General features: G+C 46.7%; 1 protein-coding gene across 4 annotated transcripts in view; it reads left to right on the forward strand.

Moving 5' to 3' along the window:
• MARF1 (meiosis regulator and mRNA stability factor 1) overlaps positions 1–13837 on the forward strand; it is a 1350049-nt gene that overhangs the window by 698741 nt on the left and 637471 nt on the right. For all 4 annotated transcript variants that reach the window (XM_069647123.1, XM_069647122.1, XM_069647120.1 and 1 more), the window contains exon 13: positions 4903–4983. In XM_069647123.1, coding sequence (XP_069503224.1) covers positions 4903–4983 — 81 coding nt within the window. The remainder of the gene's footprint in view (positions 1–4902; positions 4984–13837) is intronic.

Genomic DNA, 13837 nt, shown 5'->3' on the forward strand with positions numbered 1-13837 from the left:
TAACCTTTGGCCCTCTTCCTAAAAAGGATTTTTTTAGGAACCTCACTTCTATTTTTGAGGTGGAACATTCGGAGGTGGAGGGGGAACTCCCTTTGGCCTCGAGTATGGGACACCTACTGTGCCAGAGTGCCTCATTTCAGAGGAGAGCAGGATGCAGGACCCGTGTGACAATTTGCATAACACAAGTGGAATTGATGCCTCTTCTGGAGCTGGGATTCGGCAAGCCAGACCCTGGAGAGCATGCCGACTCTTCATATAGGCACCTTATGTCTAAGGTGGTGGAATACTTGGGCTGGTCCAGACCTCCAGCGCCTTATGATCAGGATGATTTTACGGATATTTTGGACAAGGGCCCGCTTACGGATCCTGTTACCGTTCCATGTGGCTCTTCAAAAAAGGGTGGCCAGGAATTGGGAGACCCTGGAGACTAATCCGGCGGTGGACAAGTCTCTGCCAAAATACCACCCCTCCAGTAGCGACCACAGCTATCTATTAAAACACCCCACTCCCGAGAGTCTGGTGGCCCAGGCAGCTCCGGCTACCTTAAAGCAAAGCAGGCAGCGTACCCTAGCATCCCTTCTGATGCGGAAGATAAGCACGTAGATGGATGGGCGCGGAAAGTATTTTCAGCAGGGAGTATGGCGTTGAAATCTGCCAACTCCACCTGTGCGCTTGCTAAATTTACATACACTGTGGGAGTGCATCTCCATGGCGGCAGAACACATTCCAGAAGGGGAGGAGAGGGACGGCTTCCTCGCCATTAATGACTGCAAGGAGGCCATGTGTGAGTCCCGCCAGTCTGGATTGGATTCTGCAGATAGTGTCCGCAGATTCATGGCCACGAGCACACCAATACCCAGGTTTACGTGGTTTACTTGGTTGCAGAAGTCTGGTTTTTCACCTGATGTGGAGGTTTGTCTTCTCAACATGCCATTTGACGGGTCTCGTCTTTTTGGCAGCAAGGCTGGCTAGAGCCTTTAGAAGTTGCAGACCTCGAAGACGGCCGCCATTTCTTTAGGCGCCGCCGTCTGGGAGCCTCAGCCTTTTCGTGCTAGTGGACAACCTTGGAGGGGTAGATTGTTTCGTCATTACTCATTTGGAAAGGCGAGAGGAATGGCCAGTGAAGGGGGCCAACTAAAGTTCCCTAATGGTGGACGAGGTAGAGGTGCCAAGTCAGCTCCAGCAGCAGCCTCTGTACCATTTGGCCTCTGCAACAACCGCTTCAAAACCGCTCTGAAGGCTTCAGTCACGGTTCACCAGTGGGGGGGCAGGCTGTCTCAGCATCTTGAAAAATGGCGAGCCATTACTTCAGATGCGTGGGCTCTGCAAACAATAGCTCACGGCTACCACCTTCCCTTTCTCAAGAAGCCTGAGACCAATCCACTGGGGAAACACTCTTTGAGGATTCTGGATCCGCTCGTTGTGGATTCCGGATCTGCTCCTTGTGCAGTAGATTTGAACCCTGCTAGAGAAAGGCGCTATAGGACCAGTGCCTGTAGTGGAGTGGAACAAGGGTTGGTATTCCCCATATTTTTTGATTCCCAAAAAGGACTGGGGACTGAGACCCATCTTGGACTTCAGATACTTCAAGATCCCCAGGAAAGACAAATTCAAGATGCCCACTCTTTCTCAGATCCTTCAGGCCCTACAATTTAAGGAGTGGTTGGTGTCATTGGACCTTCAAAATGCCTATTTTCATGTGCCAATCCATCTAAAGCACAGGAAATACCTGAGGATCGCTGTTGGTGGCTCAAACCATCAGTTTCGAGTCCTGCCATTGGGGTTTACCTCCGCCCAAGGGTGTTCACCAAGCTGATGGTGGTGGTGGCAGCACATCTCGGGAGAGGGGGGGGATTCGCGTCTACCCCTACCTGTACGATTGGCTGATCAGAACAAGCCCTGGATCATTTCAACCTTACCTGCCACACACTCGACAGACTGGGCTTCTCCCTCCATTTCAGGAAGCCCCATATGACAACTTCCGAACAGTTCCTATACATCGAGGCTGTTAGACACTTCATTGGGTAAGTGCTCGCCACCCAAGGTGAGGGCTCAAGACTTTCTCCAGATAGTAACAAAATTCCAGAATGCGCAAGATCTTCCGGCCTTCGAGTTCTTGAGGTTGCTCGGCCTCATAGCATCCTGCATTTTCCTGGTGCCAGAGACACCCTTATGAATGAGATCCCTTCAATGGGCTCTCCAATTGCAATGGTCCCAGTACTCGGGACGGATGTCGGACCGTCTTCAGATTCCGACCAGGGTCGTACAGGATCTTTTGTGGTGGGCCTGCGAGGAAAATATTCTGAAGGACGAACACTTTTGGCAACCATGGCCAGAGATCACTGTAGTGATGGACGCCTCACTCACGGGGTGTGGAGCTCGCACCAACGATCTGCCGGCGGTCGTTGGTCTCCATCAGAGTCAAAGCTACACATCAATTCTTTGGAGCTGAGGGCAATCAGACTAGTGCTGAAGGCTTTTCTGCCATCTGTACGGGGAAAGAATGTCCTGATAATGGCAGAAAATACAGTGGCCATGCACTACCTCAACAAGAGGGGAGGCGTACGGTCACTACTACCCTGCAGAGAGGCAATGCAGCTCTGGTATTGGGCTATTCAATAAGGAAATCTCCCCATCGGCGGTTCACCTGGCTGGGGAGGAGAACACGGCGGCAGATGCTTTGAGCAGGCAGAGCAGAGTCTCCCACGAGTGGGAACTAGCTCAGGAAGTCCTTCAAGAGATCTTTGCCCTTTGGGGAACCCCTCAAATGGATCTGTTCTCGACTGGTGTCAACCGGAAGTGCAAGCTGTACTGCTAAAGGGAATTTCCTCTGAGAGGATCTCTAGGGGACGTGTTCATGGTGGATTGGAAATTCCTGCTGCTGTAAGAGTTTCCTCCCGTCCCTGTCATTCTTCAAGTCATCAGGAGGTTGAGGAGGTCCGGGAACCGCATGATCCTCATTGCCCCGGATTGGGCCAGGAGAACATGGTCCCGGGACCTTCTGGATTTGTCCATCTGTTCTCTGATATGTCTTCCGCTAAGGGATAATCTGCTCTCGTTTGATGGGGGTCGAGCTCTCCATCCAGAGGTCAACACTCTCAACCTTCACGCTTGGTTTCTGAAAGGTTGAGGTACAAGGATTGGGACCTTCCGGATGACGTAATGCAGGTGTTTTCGGCTAAGAGGCCAGCAACAGTCTGTGTACCAGAGACAGGAATGTTGATCCTTTTTTCAGTGTGTTTCTATCCTTTCTACTTTAGTTAGCACATACAGGTCTTCAGGTTGGTACCATTTAAGGGTTACCTGGCAGCGCTTTTGATTTTTAAGCGATCATCAGAGGAATGTTCCTATTTTAAGATCCCTCTGGTCACTCAGTTTCTAAAAGGGCTCACAAATGTGTTCCCACCTTCTACATTTCGGGTTCCGGTGTGGGACCTTAACCTGGTTTTAAAATTCCTGCTGGGTGCTCCTTTTGAGCCATTGCACTAATATCCTTTACGATTATTGACCTTTAAGACAATCCTGTTAGTTGCTCTTACATCTGCTAGAAGACTGAGCGAGTTGCAAGCGTTTTCTTCCAAGCCACCTTTCACTATATTCCACAAGGACATGGTTGTATTGAGGGTCAAACCCTCCTTTTTGCTTAAGGTTGTTTTGGATTTTCACCTAAGGCAGAAAATTGTGCTACCAGCATTCTATCCTCCTCCACATCCTAGTAAGGATGAGGAAAGGCTACATCGGTTGGACAAAGGGGGGAGTGTTGAGCTTTGTTTCAAGGATGTCCAAATTGAGAGTGGACGACCAACTCTTTGTAGGGTATACCGGACATAGTCTAGGCCAGGCTGTTTGCAAACAGACCTGGTTTAGGTGGATCATCTTGGCTATTTCGGAATGTTAGTCTGGCAGGCAAGGACCCTCTTGAGGGGTTACCTGCTCATTCCACCAGACACATGGCCACTTCGACAGCACTGCAGAGGGGTGTCCCTATTAAAATCATCTGTGATGCTGCAACGTGGTCCTCTATACACATGTTTACCAAGCATTACTCTCTGGATACTTCCCACACTTGGGATGTCGCTTTTGGCAAGGCAGTCTGCCCTTTTGAATATTCTGCATGTCTAAATTCTTCACCCTCCAATCATGGATACTGCTTTGGGAGTCCCTCAAAGATGAGTAATATGTTGGAGACAATCCATTCGAAGAACAAGTTAGCTACCCCGGGTAACGTTCTTTCGACTGGATGTTTCTCCATCATATTCCTCATTGCCGTCCCAGCCTACCCCTCTTTTGAATTTCCCATGCTATTACAGATTTCGTTCCAACAAGGTGGAGTACTGTCCTACCTGTGTTGTGGGCACTTCTGATACACGAACAGGGGGACAAATAGAAGTAAGGCCAATGGGCGCTGTGCGTGCTACTTATTATACTATATGACGTCACCCTCGACGGAGGCCTTCAAGGGACATCGACTCGACGCAGGGCTGCCCTCTGCTGAAAATTTGTCGAAGCTGGAGATTACATGTCAAAGATGAGGAATACGTTGGAGGAACATCCAGTCGTAAGGACGTTACCAGGGGTAAATACATTGTTCTTTACTTGGTCTCCCTTGTGATCTATAGTCTGGTCATGTGGACAATGCTTCTAGGAGTGGAGCCGAAAGTCACTTTTACCAGTGAGTTTGGAATAACTTTGCAGAAGCCCTGCTGGTCAACTACAGGTTGGTCAGTTTAAACTGCTCACCTGCTATGGTTTTGAAAAACCCTAACCATTTTGATCACCCTTTCACTTTGAGAGTGCCTCTCGATAGCTGCTTTTTAGGTTCAATGATATGACCTGTTAACTTGCAAAATAAAATTTGATGAATGCAGGGTTATATTTCTAATGTCCTTTTTTCATTTGCAGCTCTGAAACGGTATCAGTATTACAAGATGCCCCTGCATGCTGTCTACCATTGTTCAAGTTCACAGAAATCTATGAGAGGAAGTAAGTTTAATACTTTACTATGGTTGACTAGTCCTATATGATTACAATTGAAATGTCATGCACTAAAGAAACTGCCTACATACAAAGTTTGGCATTTGTACTGTGACAAATCCTTAGATGTTGTCACTTCTCTCCGAGGGGGAGCTCCTTCCCATGAGGCCAGTGGGAGAGAGGGGGTTGGGGGGGGGGGGCACAAACCCGGTAGTCCCTCTAGGGGTGGTATTCAGCGGCAGGATCTCATGGGGAGGGACTCCCCCTTTAGTGAAAGGGACAACCATCTAGGGAGAATGCGGTACAACACACCTTACCCAACACACCTCCGTACTATGTAGCCCCCCAGTACCTTACCCAATACTTGTATGTACTGCTGCAAACCTAAAGATTTAACTAATGATGGTAGACCCAAGTATCATTGCAGTGCCTGGAAGACTGACAAAACTAAAAGTACTGAGACGTGGTGGCTCACAAGAAGCATGAGGAATACCACAGTGCCACAAACAAGGACTGATGTTACGCAAGGGCAGGACAGGCCCTATAACAAGGAAACTGAAGAAGCACTCGGCATCTTCTACCGTGCAAGTCAGGAGTCCGTGACAGCCGCCCGAGAGATTTGAACTGGGCGAGGTGAGCGAGACCTCACCAAAGCAGCAGTGGAGCCGGCAGGTCGACTTTTACTGAGGTTACCGAAGGAGTGGCAGTCACACACCTGTTAAAAGTGCTGTTCCTGGGAAGGGAGCGAGAGGGTGAGACGTTGCCAACGCAGAAACAGGAGGGCTCAGGGAGTTGCTGAAGAAATCGGTCGGAATAGAAGAGGACTGGAGAGGCTGGCGAGAAGTGCCACGAACCCTGGAAGAGCTGGTTATGCAGCCTGTTTGGAAAGCAGTTAACTGGGAACACGGGAGACCCGGCGGGGTGGAGTGGAGAGCCAAGCAAAGCCTCTGGGATAAAAACCCTCGTCCCAGTTGGTACAGAAATATCACTGACCACCAGAGAGGTTCTAGGTTCTTAGATCACCAGGATGTTTGGTCCTCGTGAGCTCAACTACCAGGAGCATGACTCCCTTCTCCCAGCCTTAGTTGGCTTTGCTCCCAGTTCACAAAACCAGGGGAAGGACTCCTTTTCTCTGGCCTTTCTTGGCTTTAATTCAAAGTTCACAACACACCAGTGGGAATGTAGCCCTTCCCCTAGCCCCTCTGAAGCTTATTTCGCAATTCACAACACCAGCGGAAATGTCTCTCGTTCCCTGTGCTGTTTGTACACTTGGAAGTCATTCCCCTCTGGGTTAAAGAAACAGAACTTTCTGACGCTGGGTGTTAGAGGACCAGCAGTCCTTTGTGAAGTACTAAAACCAGGGAAAGGGATTGATTTTCCCCCTGGAGAGGAACATGTAAAAATAGCTGTGCACCCAGTTGTGGGGCGCATTCAAAGGCCCCAAACTGAAGTCCCTTTCACATGAACAGAAGGATTTTAAACACTGAAACAAACGGCTTAGCCTTTGTGTTTTTTTTCTAGTAAAATTGAAGAGCCATGTGGAAACCTGTCATTACGAAAGGAAAAGCAGCATTTTAATTTATAATAAGGAAAAATCAAAGATCCCTTTCACAGAAACAGGATTTTTAAACCGTGACACCAAAAATGGCTGGCACAGGTGTGTGCAAATAAAAGCAGTTTAAAGGTGAAAATGTATCACTGCTAACCAAACAAATGTTAGGAAAAAAAACCATGTGCATGTTGACAAAATGCAATGTATGTTAGGTTTCACATAAACAAGTGACGTTTTAAAAATCCACACTGTTCATGAAAAAAATGTCAGCTCAAGGCAAACCCTTTTGCTATGGTGGGAAACTTAACAAGGACATCTCCAACTCCCAGCCTGGATGTCACATCTCCCATCTAATTACAAACTGCAGTAAAGTGTCCTGCCAAAGTTGTCTCAATTCTGTGTTCTCCAGACCTGCTGGCTCAGAAGGCATTGATTGCAGGAGAAGTTCCCCTTGGCGAGAGCATGACTAATGTGTGAAAATGGGGACATCAACTTCAAAGAGCAAGCTTCCAACACAGACTGAGATCAAAAAAACCTCTTGGTACTGGCTGATCCAGTGAAAACAAATGGCTGGATGGCAAGCAGAGGGCCTTTTGTCCCACATGAAGATTCACAATTTAAAAGGACTCATTTAGGCCTTTTTCTCAGCCATCATAAGGCGGGTGGATTTATTTCGAATTTTTTAAATGTAATTTCCATGTGATTTTGGAGATATAAAATTCACCCACCTCCGACTCATGGAACTGTAGTAGCGATCTAAAATGTTTCTGGCTGATCTGAACATGTTCCAAATGTGAGAGTTGGTGAGTGGGTGGAGAACAAAATTCGGGACATGGAGAAATAACTTGCATATTCATAACTTTTATGCTTTTCATGGAAACGGCAGAAACGTGCCACATGGTACAGACTTGGTGGTCGGCTTATCTAATTCTCCATGAATAGCTCAATCAGAAAATATTTATTATGGTAGTTGCTAGTAAAATTATGAAGTTGTGATAACTAGTTTTTTCCAAAACGTTGAAAGGAGAACAAATGGCGATTAAAAATGGGACGTGCTATATGTTGCTCCAGACCCCTAAACCAATCCTGACTTGGAGGCTGTGTTTGAGAGGAGAGAGAAGGGTAACTGTCCAATCCTGCTGGCAGGAATTATTGCAGGGTACTTCCCAAAGATTGTAAAATTGGTGGTGTCATCGCTGCTATTTAAGGGGGACTGCACTAGGACAGACGGAGACGTGGGAACAGACAGACGAGAGACAGACCATCACGAAGGCTGCTGAAACTTACCATCTGGCAGTTGTAAGGAGACACCAGAGGAGATTGGTAAGAGTGCATCTGGCTGGAGTTGTCCATTTCTAGGAAGGCCTCAAAGCTGACTGGGTCCTATGGTGGAGAGCGGGAGGCCATATTTGAAAGTGGAGCGACCAGACCCCTGCCCCATCTTTCCTGAGTGTCCTAAAATGCATCTGGTTTTCCTGGACTGTAAGCAGAGACTTTCAATGTAAGAAGAACTGAGCCCTGGGAAAGGAAAAGGTGGGGGAAGTCTGCTTGCCCTGAATCCTTTCCTTTATATTGGGCGGGGAGCAAAACCGTATAGATCCTTAGCCAATTTAACTAAATATATTAATGAATTGCCCGTTTGGCAGAACACTAGGTGGTGAATTGTTAAAATTTGAAATTAACAAACCTCACTTTGACTACTATAGCCTGCTGACCCAGACATCTTTAGGAAGAAGGGTGTCTTTGTTCTTAAATGAGCCCAACCTTTTTAACACAGGCCTTTCAGTAAGGGGAGTCTGAAATCCAAAATTACTCATTCCAATTTTTCTGTCTGACTTCCCAACATAGACTAAAGCAAGGGGAGGGCCGTCTGAAAAACAAACTGCTAAATCACCCTGGTTATTTTACACCAAGTGTGGGTGAAATTATAGTTGTCAAATGTATTTGTACAAATCTTGAAATCCTACTGCTAGCCTTTTAAGCCTGCAGGAAAATCAAAATCGCACAACACTACATAATTGATTTTGTTATTGACCAGTGTAATTAGTGAAGTGAAATTTGTAGCAAGTGAATAATTGTGATTGTGTTCTTTTCAATTCACTTTTGTGATTTATCTATGCTGAGAGAAGTTGATTGTGTTCTGCCATAGATAAAGTGGTGCATGACATTTTCGTGCTAATTTCTATTAATTTAAATAAATACCAATAGATTTCCCGTACACAGTCCTGGTTCTTGGCTCATTGTTGGCTCAGGGGGAGAGATACAAGGGGAATGATGTGTCTGAAGTAGGGCTAAAGAAAAGAATCCGTAAACAGTTTGTTGCGTCACACCTTAAGCGGGGAAGAAAGGTACTCCCTGTGTTGAGAGTGGCTTCTCAATAATCCGTTAAGAATTGGTGCAGTTACACTGTATGAGACTACACAGCACTTATCTGCTTGGTATTAGGTAAGCCACCTTTTGGTATAGAAAAGAGGGGGTGAGGCGTGCGCTCTAGTTCCCAGTTTTGTATACCTGATGTAGGCAGTAACCGGGTTAAATCCCATCAATGATCAAGTGATACCAGAAGTGACTACAGCTGCCAGAATTCCCTGATACCTAAATTGAGACTAATTAGTAACACCTGAAGACTGCCTCCCTGAAGATTTTAAGGGACATGAAAGCGTTTGGAGGAGAAGAGCAACTGAACTGCCGCAGATGGCGTTTAACCCTGTTACTACTTAAATCAGGCGAAAAAAAGAAGTCTGGGGCCATTTTGACAAAACAGGCACCCATGGGTACTGTACTGCAGCTGTGAATGCAGCCTACGGTAAAAGCACTGCCACCAGCCATTAATTGTAGTAAGGTTAATATAAAAAGTTACATGAGAAACTAGACAAAGGGATACTAAGTAACCCCTCCAGCACCCTACTGTAAGATGGTGTGTGCTAGGTCTAGAAAGATGCAAATGTAAGGAAAGTCAATTTCACTAGACTGCTCTTGGAAACAGTATTTATCCAAGAGAAGGTATTTAAACCTTGGGGAATTCTGAAACTTCCCTGTACCACTGCACTGAAGTTGCTGTTTGCCACAAAGTAAAAAAATGATGCCTATGGAGTTTGTCGGACTCCAAAACCAAAAACAGTGTTCATATCACAGAAAAATACATGAGCGAGTGGGGAAAAAGTTCTCACCCCCTCCAGGTTAAAAATGAAAAGTCCTAAAGTCCCGCAAAAGAGCTGGGGGTCTCTAAGGTAGAGCAGAATTGGCACATTTCGGAGAATTCTCTCTAACCGGAGTGTAGCATGGACATTGCCCCATTATTCTTTTGACTTTGCAACAAATGTGCTACTTTTATGATGTGCACAGATAAGGCTGATGTCAATCAATTATGTGTTAGGCAAGATTGGATGCAGTAACCCTGTTGGAGACTAGACCAGCCTTGCTCTCTTGGTAATAGGTAACCCACATATTGGTATAGGCTGTACAAGTTGGTAGAGTGATTGAGCAGCCAGACCCATCTCAAGCAGGGTAAATGTGAGCTGTAGAACTGTAGCATTGAAATCCACAAATATCGCACACACTCAAGGTTTTCTAGTAAAATATTTATTTCTGATGCTTGTGAATTTGCTTAGAATCGCATGCTGTGCATATTGTCCGAGATCTAGTGATAACCGCAGAGTATTGCATCTTGTCTTTCGAGGATCGAAAGGGGACGTCGACATGGGCGTGCCTGTAACACTATCCCTAACGTAATGTGTAGTGTACCCATAATCCCTCGCGCATCGAGGTCCCACAGATTGTTTTTTTTGGCCCAGCTAGCTGATCGCCTTATGCAGAGCTCTTACAAATTGCAGAATATATGCCTTCTCACCCCATCCAGTCGTTATATATTCTTTGACCCCTTCTTTGACGATTACCTCTCTGCCACTGCCAAAGACATCCACAGACTTTGACGGCTGGCGCTCAAGTCGATGCTGTGGACCGCGTGGTCAGGCCTTCTGGCTGGCCTCTCCAGTAGGGAGGGTGGAGTCCGGGAGTCTTCCATTTCTTTCAAGAATGTATTTCCTTCTCCCCTCTCTTTGCCCCTCTGGTTTTGCCGTCACTTTTAACACCTACTCTATGGACAGGGCATCATTTAAATGTTGCACTTCTTGTAAGGGCAAGTACCCCTGGAACGACATGCACCGCAGGTGCAATAAGTGTCTCCCTCGCGATCACCACAAGGCGTCCTGTAGGTCCTCTCAACTCTTGCATCCTAAGACAATCAAGGAGCGTCGTGTGAAACTGTGGGCAGCCTATGCCCTGATGCAGGCCGAGGGTAGCTCCCCCACCGCCGCAGGCGCCTAGAGTGATGAGTTAAACGACAGCTGTGGATCTGATACGGATGCCATCGACCGTCAGGCCCCGGCGGGCGGGACGTTAGTTTTGCTATGGGGAATGTAAATCCCGGCGACAGGGATGCACACGCTACACATAAAAAAAAAAGCACACAACCTGCCGTGCTGCCTGGACGGATTTGTCGTGACGGCCCAAGGCGTCTACGGGTTTGCAGAGCTCCTCGGCAGAATACACTGATCCACACGGTCGGCAGCCCACCCTGCAATCGCGTAAGCGGCATTCATCTGTGCACTCCAAAAACAAGGGAGTTGCCACCAAAAGCCACAAGATTGTTGAGGCGCCTTTTAAGAGCACTCTGACGCTTAAGTTTCAGCAATGTCAATCTACGGTAAAGTCGACTGAACACCCTAAACCCCTGCCGGAGCCGCCGAACATTCCGCAACAGTCTTGCAAAGATTGTTCCGGCATACGGTAAGACTAAGGACATGTCGAAAGACCTGTCCATGTTGGGGAGAATTCTCATAAATGTGCTAATTCCCTTCACCTTAGAGACCCCCAGCAACTTTGCTCGATTTTGAGGACTTCATTTTTTTTACCACTTTTCACCATTTCTTTTTGGAAAGGTCCTTCTAGAGTTTGTCTCTGCGTGCCAGACAGGTTTGGTCCCTTTGTTCCTACGCCTTTGGCAGTCTTCAGGACTGAAGACCGCCTCTGGTGCCCGAGTGGCTAGGGTGGGCAGGAAATGAGGCAGGTGCCCGAAACTCCCTGTGCTTAGCCTCCTAGGAGACCCAAATGCACTCTGGTGTGATTGGCTGACTGTCCGACAAGGACAGCCACCCTGCTGGGTGAGTGACAGCTTGGCTGGAATGAATGGGAGTAAACTGGATAAAAGGCGAGTCTCTTGGCTTGGAAGGCAGAGTCGACCTTTGGAACAAAAGAACCAAAGACGAGCTGGAAGAGGACTGCTGCAACTCCTGGACCGTTGGTTTGCCCGGAGAAGCCCTGCTGCAGGTCCGAATCGCCAAGTTAATCTCAAAATGGAAGCCCTTAAAGGACGACTTTTCCCTTGGTGTGATCAATCAGCTTGACCCGTAAGCCACCTGGATACCATTCTCGGAGCTGGTTGTGTTTTCCTCAGAGTGCTGCAGGAAACCGAATAACCAGGGAGAGGGACACCAGTTTGTGTGCTTGTCTACAGCTACCGGAATTGAAAATAAGATTTACCTTTACTAGCTTTTTGACCAGTCCCAGTGAAGTGCAGGAGTCCCCTGACGTCCTGCCTCTTGTCCCCACGACTGAGGCTCAGGAACAGCGAGATCTGCAAGAACTGCCAGGAACAGACCTCTTCAGCTGCATCTCTTTTTTCATTGTAAGGTACTGTAAAAGCCCGACTGAGAACTTGCCTCTCACTGCAAAAGTGCTTGAAACTTTGGCAACTTGCAGGCCTAGTCGGCTTGTGAGCCAACATATGAATCTTTCTTTTACGAACTGCTTCTTAGAACCATGGCAAAGACTTCCGTTTAACTACCAGAACTGCTTATCCTATACAAGACATTAGCCCATTGACTTTGGCCTAACCTATTGCATTGAATTGGCTCCTCTGTCAAACTCAAACTATTTGCACCATTTAAAGAGTAGCTGTACTTTTTATTAACCTATGCCTTTTTGCTCCTACTTCAAATAGTCTGAAGGAGGAGCAAAATGGGAGTAGTTTAAATGCCGCAAACTGATAGTGTGAAGTATGGAAATATATTTTTGTGTGATATAAATTGTCTCCTTCTAGTGAATGTTTTATAACTGACTGTACAATAAGTGTTACACCAAGAAACCTTGAGTGTAAGAGTTTATTTGAATACTTGTGATTGTAGACGTCTGTGTAACATCCTTACAGCTGCTCGGCAGAGCTACCACAAAACTGTGGTACAGCCTTATACCAAAGGTTGGTTTTGCTTACACCTGTAGTCCTAGTTGTATGTAGTGGTCCCAAGGGGTACTGCATACAAACATTGCCTAACACAAACTACACTGGAAGAACAATGCATCCTGCTAGAAAGGCCAAGGCACTGCTATTAAAGGATGCCATAGAAATCGTCTCAGCAAACCAGGTAAACAAGGGTATTTATTCAATGTACTTCCTTGTGCCAAAGAAAGACCTAACAATGCGCACTGTCCTAGACTTGCACCCCGCGAACACCTATGTCAAGCCACAGAAATTCTGCATGACAACGCTACAGGAAGTAATCCCACTGTTAAAACGTGGACTACATGGCAACCTTAGACATGAAAGATGTATACTTTCAAATTTCAATGTTCCTAGCGCACAGAAGATTCCTGCGCTTCAAGATAGTGACTTTAACACTATCAATACAAGTTGCTACCCTTCTGCATAGCCTCCGCTCCAAGGGTATTCACCAAGGTACTAGCGGTAGTGGCAGCGTGTTAGGTAAGATTTGCATAGAACTGGTAAATCTTTCTTTCCTGGTTCAACCCCAGAACTTTTTTGCTTTACTAGTGAGATATTCTTCCTTAATACCTCGGTGAGTGGGAATATTTTTACAAACTTGCATAACCTTTAAAGGAATGGTTCGGTCAGCATTTTTTATAGGCCCTATGAGTCGGCCATGTGTTTTTAAGCCTAAATCACTCGATTTTAGAAGAATTTCCTAGTTTTCGTCCATTAAACACACGTGAAAACAGGCAGTAGGGCGCCGCCATTTTGTGATAATCCTATCACTTGACCCATCGCCCTGGCTGACCTGCTTTTGCGGCACTAAATCATATCCCCCGCCCCTGAGCCTGACCTTATCAAAACATTCATATTCCGCCTCTCTCCGTGACGTTGCTGTGCTGGGTACGCAAACGCGCCCAGTCGTCTTCTACGCGACTTCACACAGAACCCGGAAACCAACACAGATCAACTCACAACACAGCGCGCCACAATTCGGAATATGAAACTGTACTTTCAAATCAAACAGCAACATGGTACATTTGGTA

This window comes from Ambystoma mexicanum, chromosome 2q, assembly GCF_040938575.1.
Source record: "Ambystoma mexicanum isolate Mex_15411 chromosome 2q, UKY_AmexF1_1, whole genome shotgun sequence".
Lineage (NCBI taxonomy): Eukaryota > Metazoa > Chordata > Amphibia > Caudata > Ambystomatidae > Ambystoma > Ambystoma mexicanum.